This window comes from Geotrypetes seraphini, chromosome 4 (assembly GCF_902459505.1).
Source record: "Geotrypetes seraphini chromosome 4, aGeoSer1.1, whole genome shotgun sequence".
Taxonomy (NCBI): Eukaryota; Metazoa; Chordata; class Amphibia; order Gymnophiona; family Dermophiidae; genus Geotrypetes; species Geotrypetes seraphini.
In genome coordinates this window covers 201,706,872-201,719,706 of record NC_047087.1, presented here as the reverse complement: position 1 = coordinate 201,719,706, position 12,835 = coordinate 201,706,872, and the positions used below count along the sequence as shown (strand labels likewise).

The 12,835-nt window shown below is 41.2% G+C and overlaps 1 protein-coding gene across 1 annotated transcript in view; it reads left to right on the top strand.

Annotated features, from left to right (window-relative positions):
- NDST2 (N-deacetylase and N-sulfotransferase 2) overlaps positions 1 to 12,835 on the top strand; it is a 687,503-nt gene that overhangs the window by 595,942 nt on the left and 78,726 nt on the right. The window contains 3 exon segments of the mRNA XM_033942504.1: positions 1,546 to 1,633; positions 4,316 to 4,470; positions 7,066 to 7,251. Coding sequence (XP_033798395.1) covers positions 1,546 to 1,633; positions 4,316 to 4,470; positions 7,066 to 7,251 — 429 coding nt within the window.

Sequence of the window (12,835 nt, the reverse complement as noted above, 5' to 3'; positions counted from 1 at the left end):
GTAAAACATGGTCTAAGTTACAAAAACCCACCTAAACTCATCAGATAAGCACTAAAAGCACATAACACAGACCCCCACACACTACCCCAGTGATCACCAACCCCTCCACCCCCATAAAAATTTTATTCACAACTTTAAATTTCAGCCTCCAGACCATCATCACCTGGCCGCCTGGCATAGGAAGGCCTAGTCATCCAGCCCAGAGGCAGCTTAAGTCATCTTGGGGGTGGGTTAGGGACCCATAGAGAGGAGGACCCATGCCCATAAGCCCCTGTAATCACTGTATTGATACTGAAACATGTGCACTGCCCTATACACCAACAAAACCCTTTTTTACTGGCATATAAGTGGCTCCTGCAGCCATAAGGGCTATTGGGGTGGTAGATAAATGGGTCTAGGGGATTCTGGAGGTGTTTTGGGGGGCTCACCATCACTTATAAGGGAGCTGTAGTGAGGAGAAGCCATGGCACCCTTTTTGTGAAGTTCACAGCAGTGCCCTGTAAGGTACCCCACTATTTAGGTGGCATGTCTGGGTGTGCAGTCCATCACTTTGCAGACCCTTCCCACGTCCAACAGGGCTTGTTGTAGGCGTTTTGGACTTGGACGGAAGGTTGGACGGAAATGTGGTATAAAGATAGATGATTTAGTGGCTTAGATGATCAGATTGGCAGGACATATAATTAGACGATTTTCAAAAGTAAAGAAAAAGTTGGACGTATCTTTCGAAAATGTGTCTTAGGCTCTTTTTAACTTTGGACGACTTGCGAGATGGACTTAGACGTCCCTTTCAATTATGCCCCTCTAAGAATGTATGTATTTGAAGAGGGGTCAGTCTCAAATACAAATCAGTCCCAAAGACCTGCTCCTAGTCCTTTGTATTCTATCTTTGCACATGCACACCTACCATTCAATAGAAAGAAATTGGATTAAGTTGGATTTACTCTGGTTTACACAGTTCAAGGGAACTTCCTAAAAAATATTTTAATATAAGGAGTTCACCTGGGTATATTCTCAGGGCATGAGCACAGAAAGCGCCCTACAAGGTTTTACCCACAAACATCACCTTCTGTCACCCCGTGAACTTTTTAAGTGCAAAAGTGCCATTTTTATATATGAAAAAAATAAATAATAAAGTGCAATGTGCAAGTCTAGAGTCAAAGAAATCATCAGTGTATCAATAAAAACGTTCAAATCAAACAGTTGTTGATAATAGCAGTTTCCTCCACTAAATCAAATATGAAGGAAAACTTAGCTTTCATGAGTCTGCAAGAGCTTGGACTCCTTGCAGACTCATGAAAGCTAAGTTTTCCTTCATATTTGAATGGTAGGTGTGCATGTGCAAAGATAGAATACAAAGGACTTAGCAGCAGGTCTTTGGAACTAAGTTATTAATCACCATACTTCGTGCTTTGGAGGATAGACTGGATATATCTTTCCCATATTAACCAAAATTTATTTTTTTCTATGGTAAATCTACAGTACATCTTTAATACTGACAATAAACATTCAAAGGCTTCATACCTGGCTTCTCTTTTATCTTCACAGGCATTGCTGAATACCCAGAATAAGATGAGAGTTTTAGTTCCCAATTTTACTTTCAACTTGGGCTTCTCTGGGAAGTTCTACCACACAGGTAAAGAATCTAAACAGCTGAAAATGGCAAGATATGTAATCTTGAAAAGATAGTATGTGTGTGTGCTCCCCATTGTTGAAACTGAGCAACATGTCCAACTGCTGCATTGTGTCAGTAGTTTGAGCGAGCCCTGGGATGACATCACATCTCCTTACTGGGAGAGGTGAAATATCTGTTTGTTACTGACAAACTGGTTGCCATGTTATGATGAATGTTTTAAGTCATGCAGGAGTTTTCTAAACAGAAGATGATGTGTGGTAGAGAAACTAGAATTGTTATCAAAAGTGTTATCACCCCTTATTTGTCTCCCTTTCAAGCATATCTTTTTTTTTCTCTCAAATTATATTTTTAAGAATCACAATAACACCACCTTCTTTTTCTTTGCTTCTAACCCCTATAGAAACATAGGAACATGATTGCAGATAAAGGTCAAATGGCCCATCCAGTCTGCCCATCCAAAGTAATCATTATCTCTTCCTCTCTCTCAGAGATCCCACGTTCCTATCCCAGGCCTGTGTTCAGACTTTGTTTGGGTGTTTCTGGTTAAATTATGTCTGGTAATAGGGTCCTGGTGGCTGTAATGAAAGAGGTGTTTTTAATACAGCATCTCTTCTTCAAAGTGCAGGCTTATCAGGATGAGTCTTAAGTCTGTGCTGCTGTTATTTGATGATTTATCTCCTGCAGCATTGGACTCCCAGATGTGTGCTGTATATGTTAAAGGCCTTAAAGCTAAACAATAGTATCATCTGAATGGAGCAGTCACTAAGATGATGCTTAGTTGTTTTTATGATTAATGTTTAGTGTTACATCTTAATCACCTGCAAGTATGAATCTTAATCTTAATATTAAATTAATATTAAGGTCTTAATATTAATTTTAAATTTATTTATTATTTTTTTTTTTTCTTGAACAAATATTTACCTCAACAATGCGTCCCTACCCTTCTCGTCCTATCCCTACCCCTCTTTCTCATTTCATCTAAATTATGTAACTTTTCCCTCCCTCCCCTTCCTATCCTCACTTTCTAGTTTGTCAGTCTATGTCATTTATGTTCACTTCATACATTTCTATGCACTTACTATCATTTCTTTCTATTTTTAAATTTTATTGTTAACCGGTCAGACATTTGTTTTATGATCGGGATATTAAAAACTAATAAACTTGGAAACTTGGAAACTTTTTCTAGAACATTTGTAATAGTTCCAAAGCTCTGATACAAAATCTCTTTTGAAAACAAGTGTTTAGGCCAGCCATGGGAACTCCGGTCCTCGAGGGCCGGAATCCAAACAGGTTTTCAGGATTTCCCCAATGAATATGCATGAGATCTATTTGCATGCACTGCTTTCAATGCATATTCATTGGGGAAATCCTGAAAACCTGATTGGAATCCGGCCCTTGAGGACGGGAGTTGCCCATGGCTGGTTTAGGCCCTCTAGTTGTCCATGTTTCTAGCTATGCAGATAGACCAAAATATTTTCCCAGAAAGCAGATTTCCATTAGGTCACTTATAGCATATGGAAGATATTTTTTCCTGTCCTCGGGATATTGTTTATCAAATATTTGGATGCAGCTTTAATGTTAGTTGGTTTTCCTTTGTTTTGTTTGTTTTCTAGTTCATGTTAATTTTATCTACAGAATCATGATAGGATAATTCTCATGTTAATTCATTGAGGGCCTGATGCACAAAGCTCCAACAACCTGGTAAAAAAATGCTGGATTGGGAGTAATTTTAATTTATCAGGTGACACTCAGCGTAATAAGCATGCAGATTAGCCCTGGTAAAAGAGGGTGAAAGTGTGCCTGGCACCTGCTCAGAAGAGCAAATCATTAGGTACAGCATTTCCATCTATCCCTTGCTCACAAACTCTTCTCTTCTCCCCCTTCCCATGATCAGCTGAGCAGGCAGGGGAGAAGAGAAGAGCCACGATCTGCTGAGCTGGCAGCTCAGTTGATCACGGCTCGGTGCCAGCTCAGCCGATCATACTCTAGTGCTGACTCAGCTGATCGCGGCTCTTCTTCCGTGCTGGATCAGATGATCACAGCTCCAGTGCCACTCATCTGATTCTGAGCAGGGGAAAAGCAATTTGGAGGGGGCGGGGGTTAAACCTACAAATGGGCACAGCTGTGCATGTGTTGTGTGCGTGTGCCCCGCACATTAGCGTGGGACATATACTCACACAACAGCTACAGACATGTCCAGACATGCCAGAAAATTTTGCCCCATAATAGGGGCGCTTTCCCTTTTGTGCATCACACGGAGAGCTCATTTAAATAATAATGAGTTACTTGTAATGCATTTGCATAGGATTCTCAGTGGCTGCTACCGAGGATCAGTAGAAGCCCCTGAGCATCGGAGGCTGAGCTTCTGTGCCTTGTAAGACTGGTTTAATGAGTCTTACCAGCATGGAAAGTTTTTGACCTGAGAAATATCACAGTCAGACATTGACACCTAAACAAGACTTTTTTGAAATTGGGTGAAGCAGAGAGGGTGGAGGATAGTTGGAAGACTGCTTTCATAAAAGGTTTTGTTCTGGTAGAATTGATGTCAAAGGCCATGGTCAACAGCAAGCACATTAAATGAGTACTTTATATAAGATAACTGCATCAGAATTTGCCAAAAAATCGGAAAAAGCACTGCACTGATTTCTATGTATACATGCCCTTCCTCTGACTCTACTTCAGGTACCAATGAGGAAGATGAAGGAGATGACATGCTGCTGAAACACAGGAAGGAGTTCTGGTGGTTCCCGCACATGTGGAGTCACATGCAACCTCACCTCTTTCACAATGTCACTGTCCTGGCAGAGCAGATGAAGCTTAACAAGCAGTTTGCCCTGGTATGGCATACTTGGCTACCATAGTCTACAATGCATACCACTATAACATATGATAGTAAGGTGTGATCCTATTCTGATTTTTCAGTACACAGTGGAAATAGCTGCAGAGGTCCCTGCTAGGATTACCAGATGATCGGGAAAACCTAGACATGTCCTCTTTTTAGAGTACTATCCGGGTGCCTGAAGGGATTTCCAAAACCCAGCAGTTTGGGTTTTGGAAGTCCCCTGACCACAGGCCAGCATCTGGAGTGCGTCTGCGCATTCGCGGATATCAATGCAATGACCGTATGTGTATGATGTAATCACGTCAACGTCCACACATGTGCAGACACCTTCCAGATGCGGTCCCGATCTCAAGGAGGTTTCTGTGGGGGTGGGAGTGGAAGAGGGTGGAATTAGAGGTAGAATGGGGAGGGGCTGGGAGGTGGAACGGAGCGGGACCAGGTGTCCTCTGTTTTTTTAATAGAGTAAATCTGGCAACCCTAGTCCCTGCTGATATCACAAAGTTTGCTATCCTCGCTCAGTTTCCAGCTGAAGTAGTTGGGCAGACTACCTATTTTGGGACAACTTTCATACACACCACATTTCATAGAAATAGTACACATGCAGTTTCATTTTGGAACCTGCCATGGGTACAAAATACCCTTGGATTTGTATCTTCTTTTTCCGACGTGTACTTTTTCCATGTAAAATAACATGTATACATTTGAAAACTAAACTTATATATATTACTCTTTCCCAACCAAAATATACGGCTAGGAATGCATCTTCTAAATGGCACTAAAAGTAAACATGTACTTTCAATCACACAGAGCAGTTTTCAGATGGCCAGTTGGCATCAATAAATCACTGTCTGCATGTACAAATGGCTTTCGAATTTTATTCTCTGAATTTTAAAAGCTAATTTTAATTATTTGTTTGTAAATCCCAGGTCACTTTTTTAATGTACTATAATGGTGTAGGGTATACAGTAAAGGATTTTGATAAAAAATTGGCCCCATCAATTTCTTTCAGCTCTTTTTGAGCCTTCAGTTAGATTAGAACCAAGGCTGGAATTCTGACAACATAAGCCTTCATTTGCAATGACTTATGGATTTTCCCCCCTATTTTATATCTGTACTCCTTGCTTATTCCCACTGTATCTAGTCTGCTTATTGCAGAAACAACCCTGAGCAGACTGCAAGCACTAGGGGGGGCCTGTTCTTGAACCATATAATCATGAGTTCTGAATCGCACTTCAGCAGTGACCACTATTCCATTCATTGCTGGAGCTGTGGCCAGTGAATATTTCCTCCATGGCATCCCTGGCTGACATGGGGAGTAGACTGAGCCAAGGACCTTTTGTTTGGCAGTGTACAACAATGTCACTAGTTAACCAGACTGGCTCCTTCCCTGTATATGTGACCTACACAACACATCCTGACTATATACCTGAAATCTTTCCAGCACATCTTATTATGTACTAGTTTTTTAGCCCGTTACGTTAACGGGTGCTAGAATAGATGTGTAGACTTGGGCATTTCTTTCTTTCTTTCTCTCTGCCCCCTTTCTGTCTGTCTTTTTTTCTTTCTTTCTCTCTGCCCCTGTCTGTTTTCCCTTCTCCCTTACTTTTGCCTCCCCCATGTCCAGCAGCACCCCTTCCCTCTTCCCTTGTCCAGCAGTAGCCCTTCTCTGTTCCTTTTACCCCTTCCCTGCTCTCCCTATCCAGCAGTAGCCCTTCTCTGTTCCTTTTACCTCCCTCCCTGTCCAGTATTACCCCTTCTCCCTTACCTGCTCACTGTCCAGCATCTGCTAGGCCAAGCAGCCTCGGGGCTTTTGCTAGGACGGCCCACTTCGCATTATCAAAGTGGGCCGGCCTAGCAAATGCCCCACAGCAGCTACCGCTGCTGGTCCAGGGATGAGAAGGAGAGGCGTCGTCAGAAGTCAGCCAGTGTCGGAGATCGGGGCGGGAACGTTGCTGGGGAAACCGCCGCACACGTCGCAAACCGCCAAAGGCTCCGACTGCGCATGCGGCGACACAAAGCCACGGATCAGGGATCATGGCCGCACGAAGTTTCAACTGCGCATGCGCACAAAGGTTTTATTATAGCGGATTATGGCTCTTATGTTGGGCTATGTTTACTAATGTGTACATAGTGTGGTGTGTGGTTTGGACAGAGATTGGGCATGGACTGCACATTGCAGTAAGCAGTGAATGCTATCAAATGTTCAATTATTGTGAGTGCACATAATGCCATCTCAAAAAGTAGCATTAGGTGCATCTTTACTGGTCACACTAGATAGTAATATACAGTAAGCAGCTTTCCCCCCAACCATACAAAATCTGTAGAATAGCTTACTGCATGCAAATTTTAGCTGTTAATACACAGTAAAATGTGAACATCTACTACACTTTAGTAATGTTGAATTAAAACCCAAAAATCACAAAAGAAAGAGGGAAATGGACTGTATGAGATACAGTAACCATTTAAGTGAAACATTAAAAGGCATATGTATATATATCTTATATTACTTAATTCTTGCTGAGTACTGGAGAGGAAGAGACAGTTTGAAGGGATACTGTTGATTGTAGCCATTCTTACTTTATGCCTCTAGGAACATGGCATTCCCACAGATTTGGGCTACGCGGTGGCACCACACCATTCTGGGGTTTACCCCATTCATACCCAGCTGTATGAGGCCTGGAAATCAGTCTGGAACATTCAGGTGACCAGCACCGAGGAATACCCGCATCTGCGACCTGCCCGCTATCGTCGAGGGTTAATCCACAATGGCATCATGGTGAGTCCGTTAGCTGTGAGAGTCGCACCCAAAAGTATTTCCTCTACGACTCAGCTTGTGAAAAGAGCATTCTGTGCTCAAAGCCCACTTCTTTGAAGCTGCTTTCAATTTCTAACTCCAAACCGTCTGCTAGCACCCATCTGTCTTTCATTCCCTCTGTAATTCCCCATCTGAGCTCTGTGTACAGATGTATCTTTTCTGTCCAGTTTGTCTGTTATAACTAGATTGTTAGCTCTTTCGAGCTGGGACTGTCTCTTCCACGTTTGGTGCTCAACGCTGCATATGCCTAGCAGAGCTATGGAAATGATTATTAATAGTAGTAGTAGAAGTAAGACCAATCACCCACAAATATAGGTTGTGTCATCTTACAACTGGAAAGAAGTTGCTCTCTGATGTCAGAAAAGTTTTGCAGCAAACTCAACCTTCCCACGCTTTGCACTACTGCAAAAACTTGAGACCAGTTTTCTTGTTTCCACTGTACTGACCAGACATGTTTAGATAGCTCTAGCTCTTTTACCCTACAGTGCTGATGGCTAAAACTTTTATTTTTTTTCTTTCTTTTTTCATGACTTTCCAGTGTTTTCCTAGGGGACCCCAGCGTTCCCCCCCCCTCAATAAAGATATTTTTTGCTTCTTTCTTTACTTTTGGAGCCATTGAACATAGAAATATGATACTGGGATATCAGATTTTTCTTGCACTTCCTGAAAAGGAATACATTCCTATCCTATTGTGCAGCCACTATGGGCTCCCTTTACAAAGGAGCGTTAGGGCCTTAACGCGTGGAATAGCGAGTGCTAGCCGCTACTCCCTCCTCTTGAGCAGGCGGTGCGTGCGCTAAAAACTCTAGCGCACCTTTGTAAAAGGAGCCCTATATGTTGGGGGAGGGGGGTTTCACCCTTTTACTCCCATTTCTCAAAACCCACTATCCAGTCACGGTTATATAACTAAAAGGGTTAAGTGGGGACTTGCTCTGTACAAATGCCTTTTGTTGTTTGGATTCTTTGTCTAGAATGGTATAGAAAATTGAATAAATAAATGTACCTCATATTGAGCTCAGAATGGGAAAACATAGGTTATAAATATGATATTCAAATCTGAATTTACATCTGTGACTAAAGGTTGTCCAGTGCAGGCCTTCCTACAAAGGACAAAGAAGCTCATTCCCACTCACCTCCCCCTCCCCTCACCCCATCAGACATAGACAGAACCTATGTCCAGCTATGCACCAAAAATTGATACCAATAGCCAGCCTCTGCCTCAGCAGCTGGAAAGGCATCTAGGACAGATCTTTCCTGCCTCCCAGCCTCTTTTCACTCAACTATTAGATGCAGCAGTGGTCACTGCTAGAGCCGAAAAACCCATGACAGCACTTCCTGTTCAGCCAGCTGAACATCAGTATGCACCCCTGCACAGATATTGGCTCACAGATGACACCAAGCTATTTAATGGGGCTAGGACTAAAGAGGACTGCGAAGATTTAAAAAGGGACCTGAACAAACTAGGGGAGTGAGCGACGAGATGGCAGACGAAGTTCAATGTAGAGAAATGTAAAATCTTACACGTAGGAAACAGAAATCCGAGGTACAGCTACACGATGGGAGGGCTGTTATTGAGTGAGAGTAGCCAAGAAAAGGACTTGGAGGTAATAGTGGACATGACAATGAAGCAGTCGGCACAATGCGCAGCGGCCGCTAAGAAAGCGAATTGAATGCTGAGAATAATCAAGAAGGGTATTACAAGCAGAATGAAAGAAGTTATCCTGCCATTGTATCGAGCGATGGTGCACCCCCATCTGGAGTACTGTGTCCAATATTGGTTGCCGTACCTAAAGAAGGATATGGCGATAATTGAGAGGGTTCAGAAGAGAGCGAAATGTTTGATAAAAGGTATGGAAAACCTTTCATACGCTGAAAGATTAGAGACTGGGGCTATTTTCGCTGGAGAAGCGGAGACTTAGAGGGGATATGATAGAGACTTACAAGATCATTAAGAACATAGAGAAAGTGAAGAGGGACAGATACGACAACTACAAGAACGAGAGGGCATTCGGAAAAATTAAAAGGGGATAGATTTAGAAGCTAGGAAGTTCTTCTTCACCCAACGGGTGGTGGACACCTGGAATGTGCTTCCAGAGGGCATGATAGGACAGGGTACGGTATTGGAGTTCAAGAAGAGATTGGACAATTTTCTGAAGGAAAAGGGGATAGAAGGGTATAGATAGAGGGTTACTATACAGGTCCTGGACCTGATGGGCCGCCACGTGAGCGGACTGCTGGGCATGATGGACCTCTGGTCTGACCCAGCAGAGGCACGGCTTATGTTCTTATGTTTAACTACTCATGTACCATCTCACTGGTGCTCCTTAGGAACAATGGCAGCAATGTGACCCCAAAGGAGCTGTGGCTAGCCAATAAACATCAGTGCCTGGTTCTGTAGATGCATAAGCTCCTATGAGTTGGCAGGCTGAGTATGCCAGCTGCAGGGAAGAGTGAGAATCGGTCCATCTGCATTTTGCTATGCCTCCATCTTTTCAGAGTGCATCCTGCAAACACTGCAAACATTTTCATCCTCGTGGGTGTACTTCCCATGAGGATGAAAGTCCTCATGGTATTTTCAGGCTGCTGTTTCAACAGCTGCAAAAGCAGAGCAATTGACTTAAGCAGCTTTTGCAGTGAGACAGTAGAAGCTGAGAAGCAGGACTAAGACCCAGGAGACAGATGAATTTATAGACTGAGAGAATAGTGACAGCTGATCTCTGTGGTATGTTTCAGCTATAAAATGATGACGGAAGCCACTTCAGAGGCTATCTATCAAAAGGGCTTAAATACATAAACCAGTCTAGAAAAAAATATTCATTTTCAGGCTGTTTACTTTACCTGAGTTTGATAAACTATAATCTTGTCATTTATACTGGTGGATAATCCAACGCAAATAATTTTAGTGGAATTCTGGAAATTCAAATTTAAAATATTTCATATTTTTCTGCACCCACCAAAATGGAAAATTTGTGTATAATAATTTTGTTGTTCACTAAGCAAACTGATATTTAAATTCTGTTAAATCCATATTATCATTAAACTCGGCACCCTGACCATAATCTTTCAAATGTTTTAACTAATGAGTAGTTAAAGTTAAAAAGATGTCATCAGCAAACAGAATATTTATACCCATATGGCTCTCATTTGTACCTGCATTACTGGGATTCCATTTAATTTTGTTATTTAATGAAATTTTCTGCTTCACTTAATTTACTTCTCCCCCCCCCTCTTTTTTTTTTTTTTTTTTTCCAAAACCACAATAGTGATTTTTAGTGCAGGCCGGCATGCTGAATGCTCTGTGCTGCTCCCAACGCTCATGTTATGTTATGTTATGTAAAAGACTTATTTATAACCTGACTTGTGGTAAACTAGCCCAATTTAGCAGTAGCCCATGTTGATAACTTTCCCCATAGTGACTCCCACATTATGTCCCGTCCAGTTATTTTTATTGTGGGTTGGTCCTTTATCTGTTATTCTGAAATCTGGAGAACATTTGAAGATCAAATTTTCATCTAGAATATTGGGAATACAGCTGGATTCCTCTCTCATGTTTCAATGTCAAGTTAATCGTTTAACAAAGAAATGCTTTTTTTAGCTTATGAATGCTAAAAAAAAAAAAAAAAAGTTAGATATCCGTTTCATCAGCTACATTTCACAATATCGGTACAAGCAATTATTCTAGCATAACTAGACTATTGTAATTCCGTCTATGTAGGCTTGAGTAAGGGAAATTAAAATGGTTGCAGTTGACTCAAAACACAGTGACAAAATGAATATTTTGAAAGAAAAAATTTGATCACGTGTCCCCTCTATTGAGACTACTTCCTTGGCGGCCTGGTTTTGTTTTGTTTTTTTTAGTACAATTTAAATGTGCTTGTATTACATTACATTACATTAGAGATTTTTATTCCGCCTGTGCCTTTCGGTTCTAAGCGGATTACAAAATTGGAAGACAACTGGACATTTCCAGGAAGTTTACATATCAGGAATATAACAAGTTTACATATCAGGAATATAATATGTTTACATATCAGGTTTAAATCACAGGTAAGGATAGCATTACATTCAAGTTAAGGAGATTATTACATAGCGCTGAGGAAGAAATATTGGTTACATATGGAGGTTGCTTACATGGCGTTGAGGGATGTTGTAGGAATGATGAATATGAAGGAGTAATTGTGTATGTGTAGGCAGGAGGTTAGAGTGATGGTAGGTGTTTTTTAAATAGAAGCGTTTTGATTTCTTTTCGGAGAACTTTGATGTCTGATGTTTTGGTCAGCAGTTTGGAGACTGTTGTATGATATTTAAAATCATTCATGGAATATTCACATCCTTGTTACCTTTGTCTTTGAATGCACAATGATCTCTTCATTTAAGAAATACTCAAAAATACAAACTCTCCTTTCAATCCTTTAAGGGAATAAAGGGCTCCTTTTACGAAGGTGCGTTAGGGCCTTAACACGCGGAATAGCGCGCGCTAGCCGCTACCGCCTCCTCTTGAGCAGGCGGTAGTTTTTCAGCTAGCGTGCGCTAATTCGGTGTGTGCATTAAAAACGCTAGTGCACCTTCGTGAAAGGAGCCCAGAATCATTTGGAATTGTTTCCCGTTCTTTTTTTATACACATTCACAGCAATTTGGAATGAAATTCCCTCCTGTATTAGAACTCTCTTCTCCCTCCAGACTTTCCTTAAGTCCTTGAAAACACAGCTATTTCAATGGTTCTTAGAGACTTGTCTTAAGGAATACTGAAATAAATTCTCTAGATGGTAGGGAAACTTATTTTAATAGATGGTAGAAAGCTCTTTTCAAACAAACTAATCTCTATCTAATCGAACTATATTCATCTTGTTTATAATTTATGTAAACCGAGCCGAGCTCCCTTTTCAGGAGATGATACGGTATATAAATGTAAGTTTTAGATTAGATTAGATTATTCACAGTTTCCTTCTTTATACTTTTAAGTCTTCATCTTGTTCATTGACTAGGTCATGCAGCTTTCAAAATTTCAGCAATCCAAACTCTGTTACTGATTAACTTTCCTTTGTTCTACTGTATATTTGTCCATTCTGTTTTTGTGCTCCCATCCTTTTCTATTTTCTGGGAGCTTTACTGCATCTCAAAAAAGATATACAGTACTCCCCCGAAATTGAATTTCGAAAAACCGCGAATGTGGTTTTTCACCTGTCAAAAGGCTTTGACATGCAGCTCCTGATTGGTGTAGCTCGACTTTACTACAGGAAGAGGCGGTCAGAGCAGACCTCGAATGAGTGAGCCCATGATTCGCAAACTGCGAATTCACGGGGGAACACTGTAATGGAATTAGAAGAGGTACAAAGGGCAACTAAAATGATTAAGGAACTCTTTGCATATGAGAAAAATCTAAAAAGGTTAGGGCTGTTCAGCTTGGAGAAGACAGCTGAGAGGAGATATGATAAAGATTTATAAAGTTATGAATGGAATAAAACAGGTAAGCACTAACTGATTGATTACTCTTTCAAAAAGTACAAAGACTTAGGTAACACATCATGAAATATTTCTCCACTCA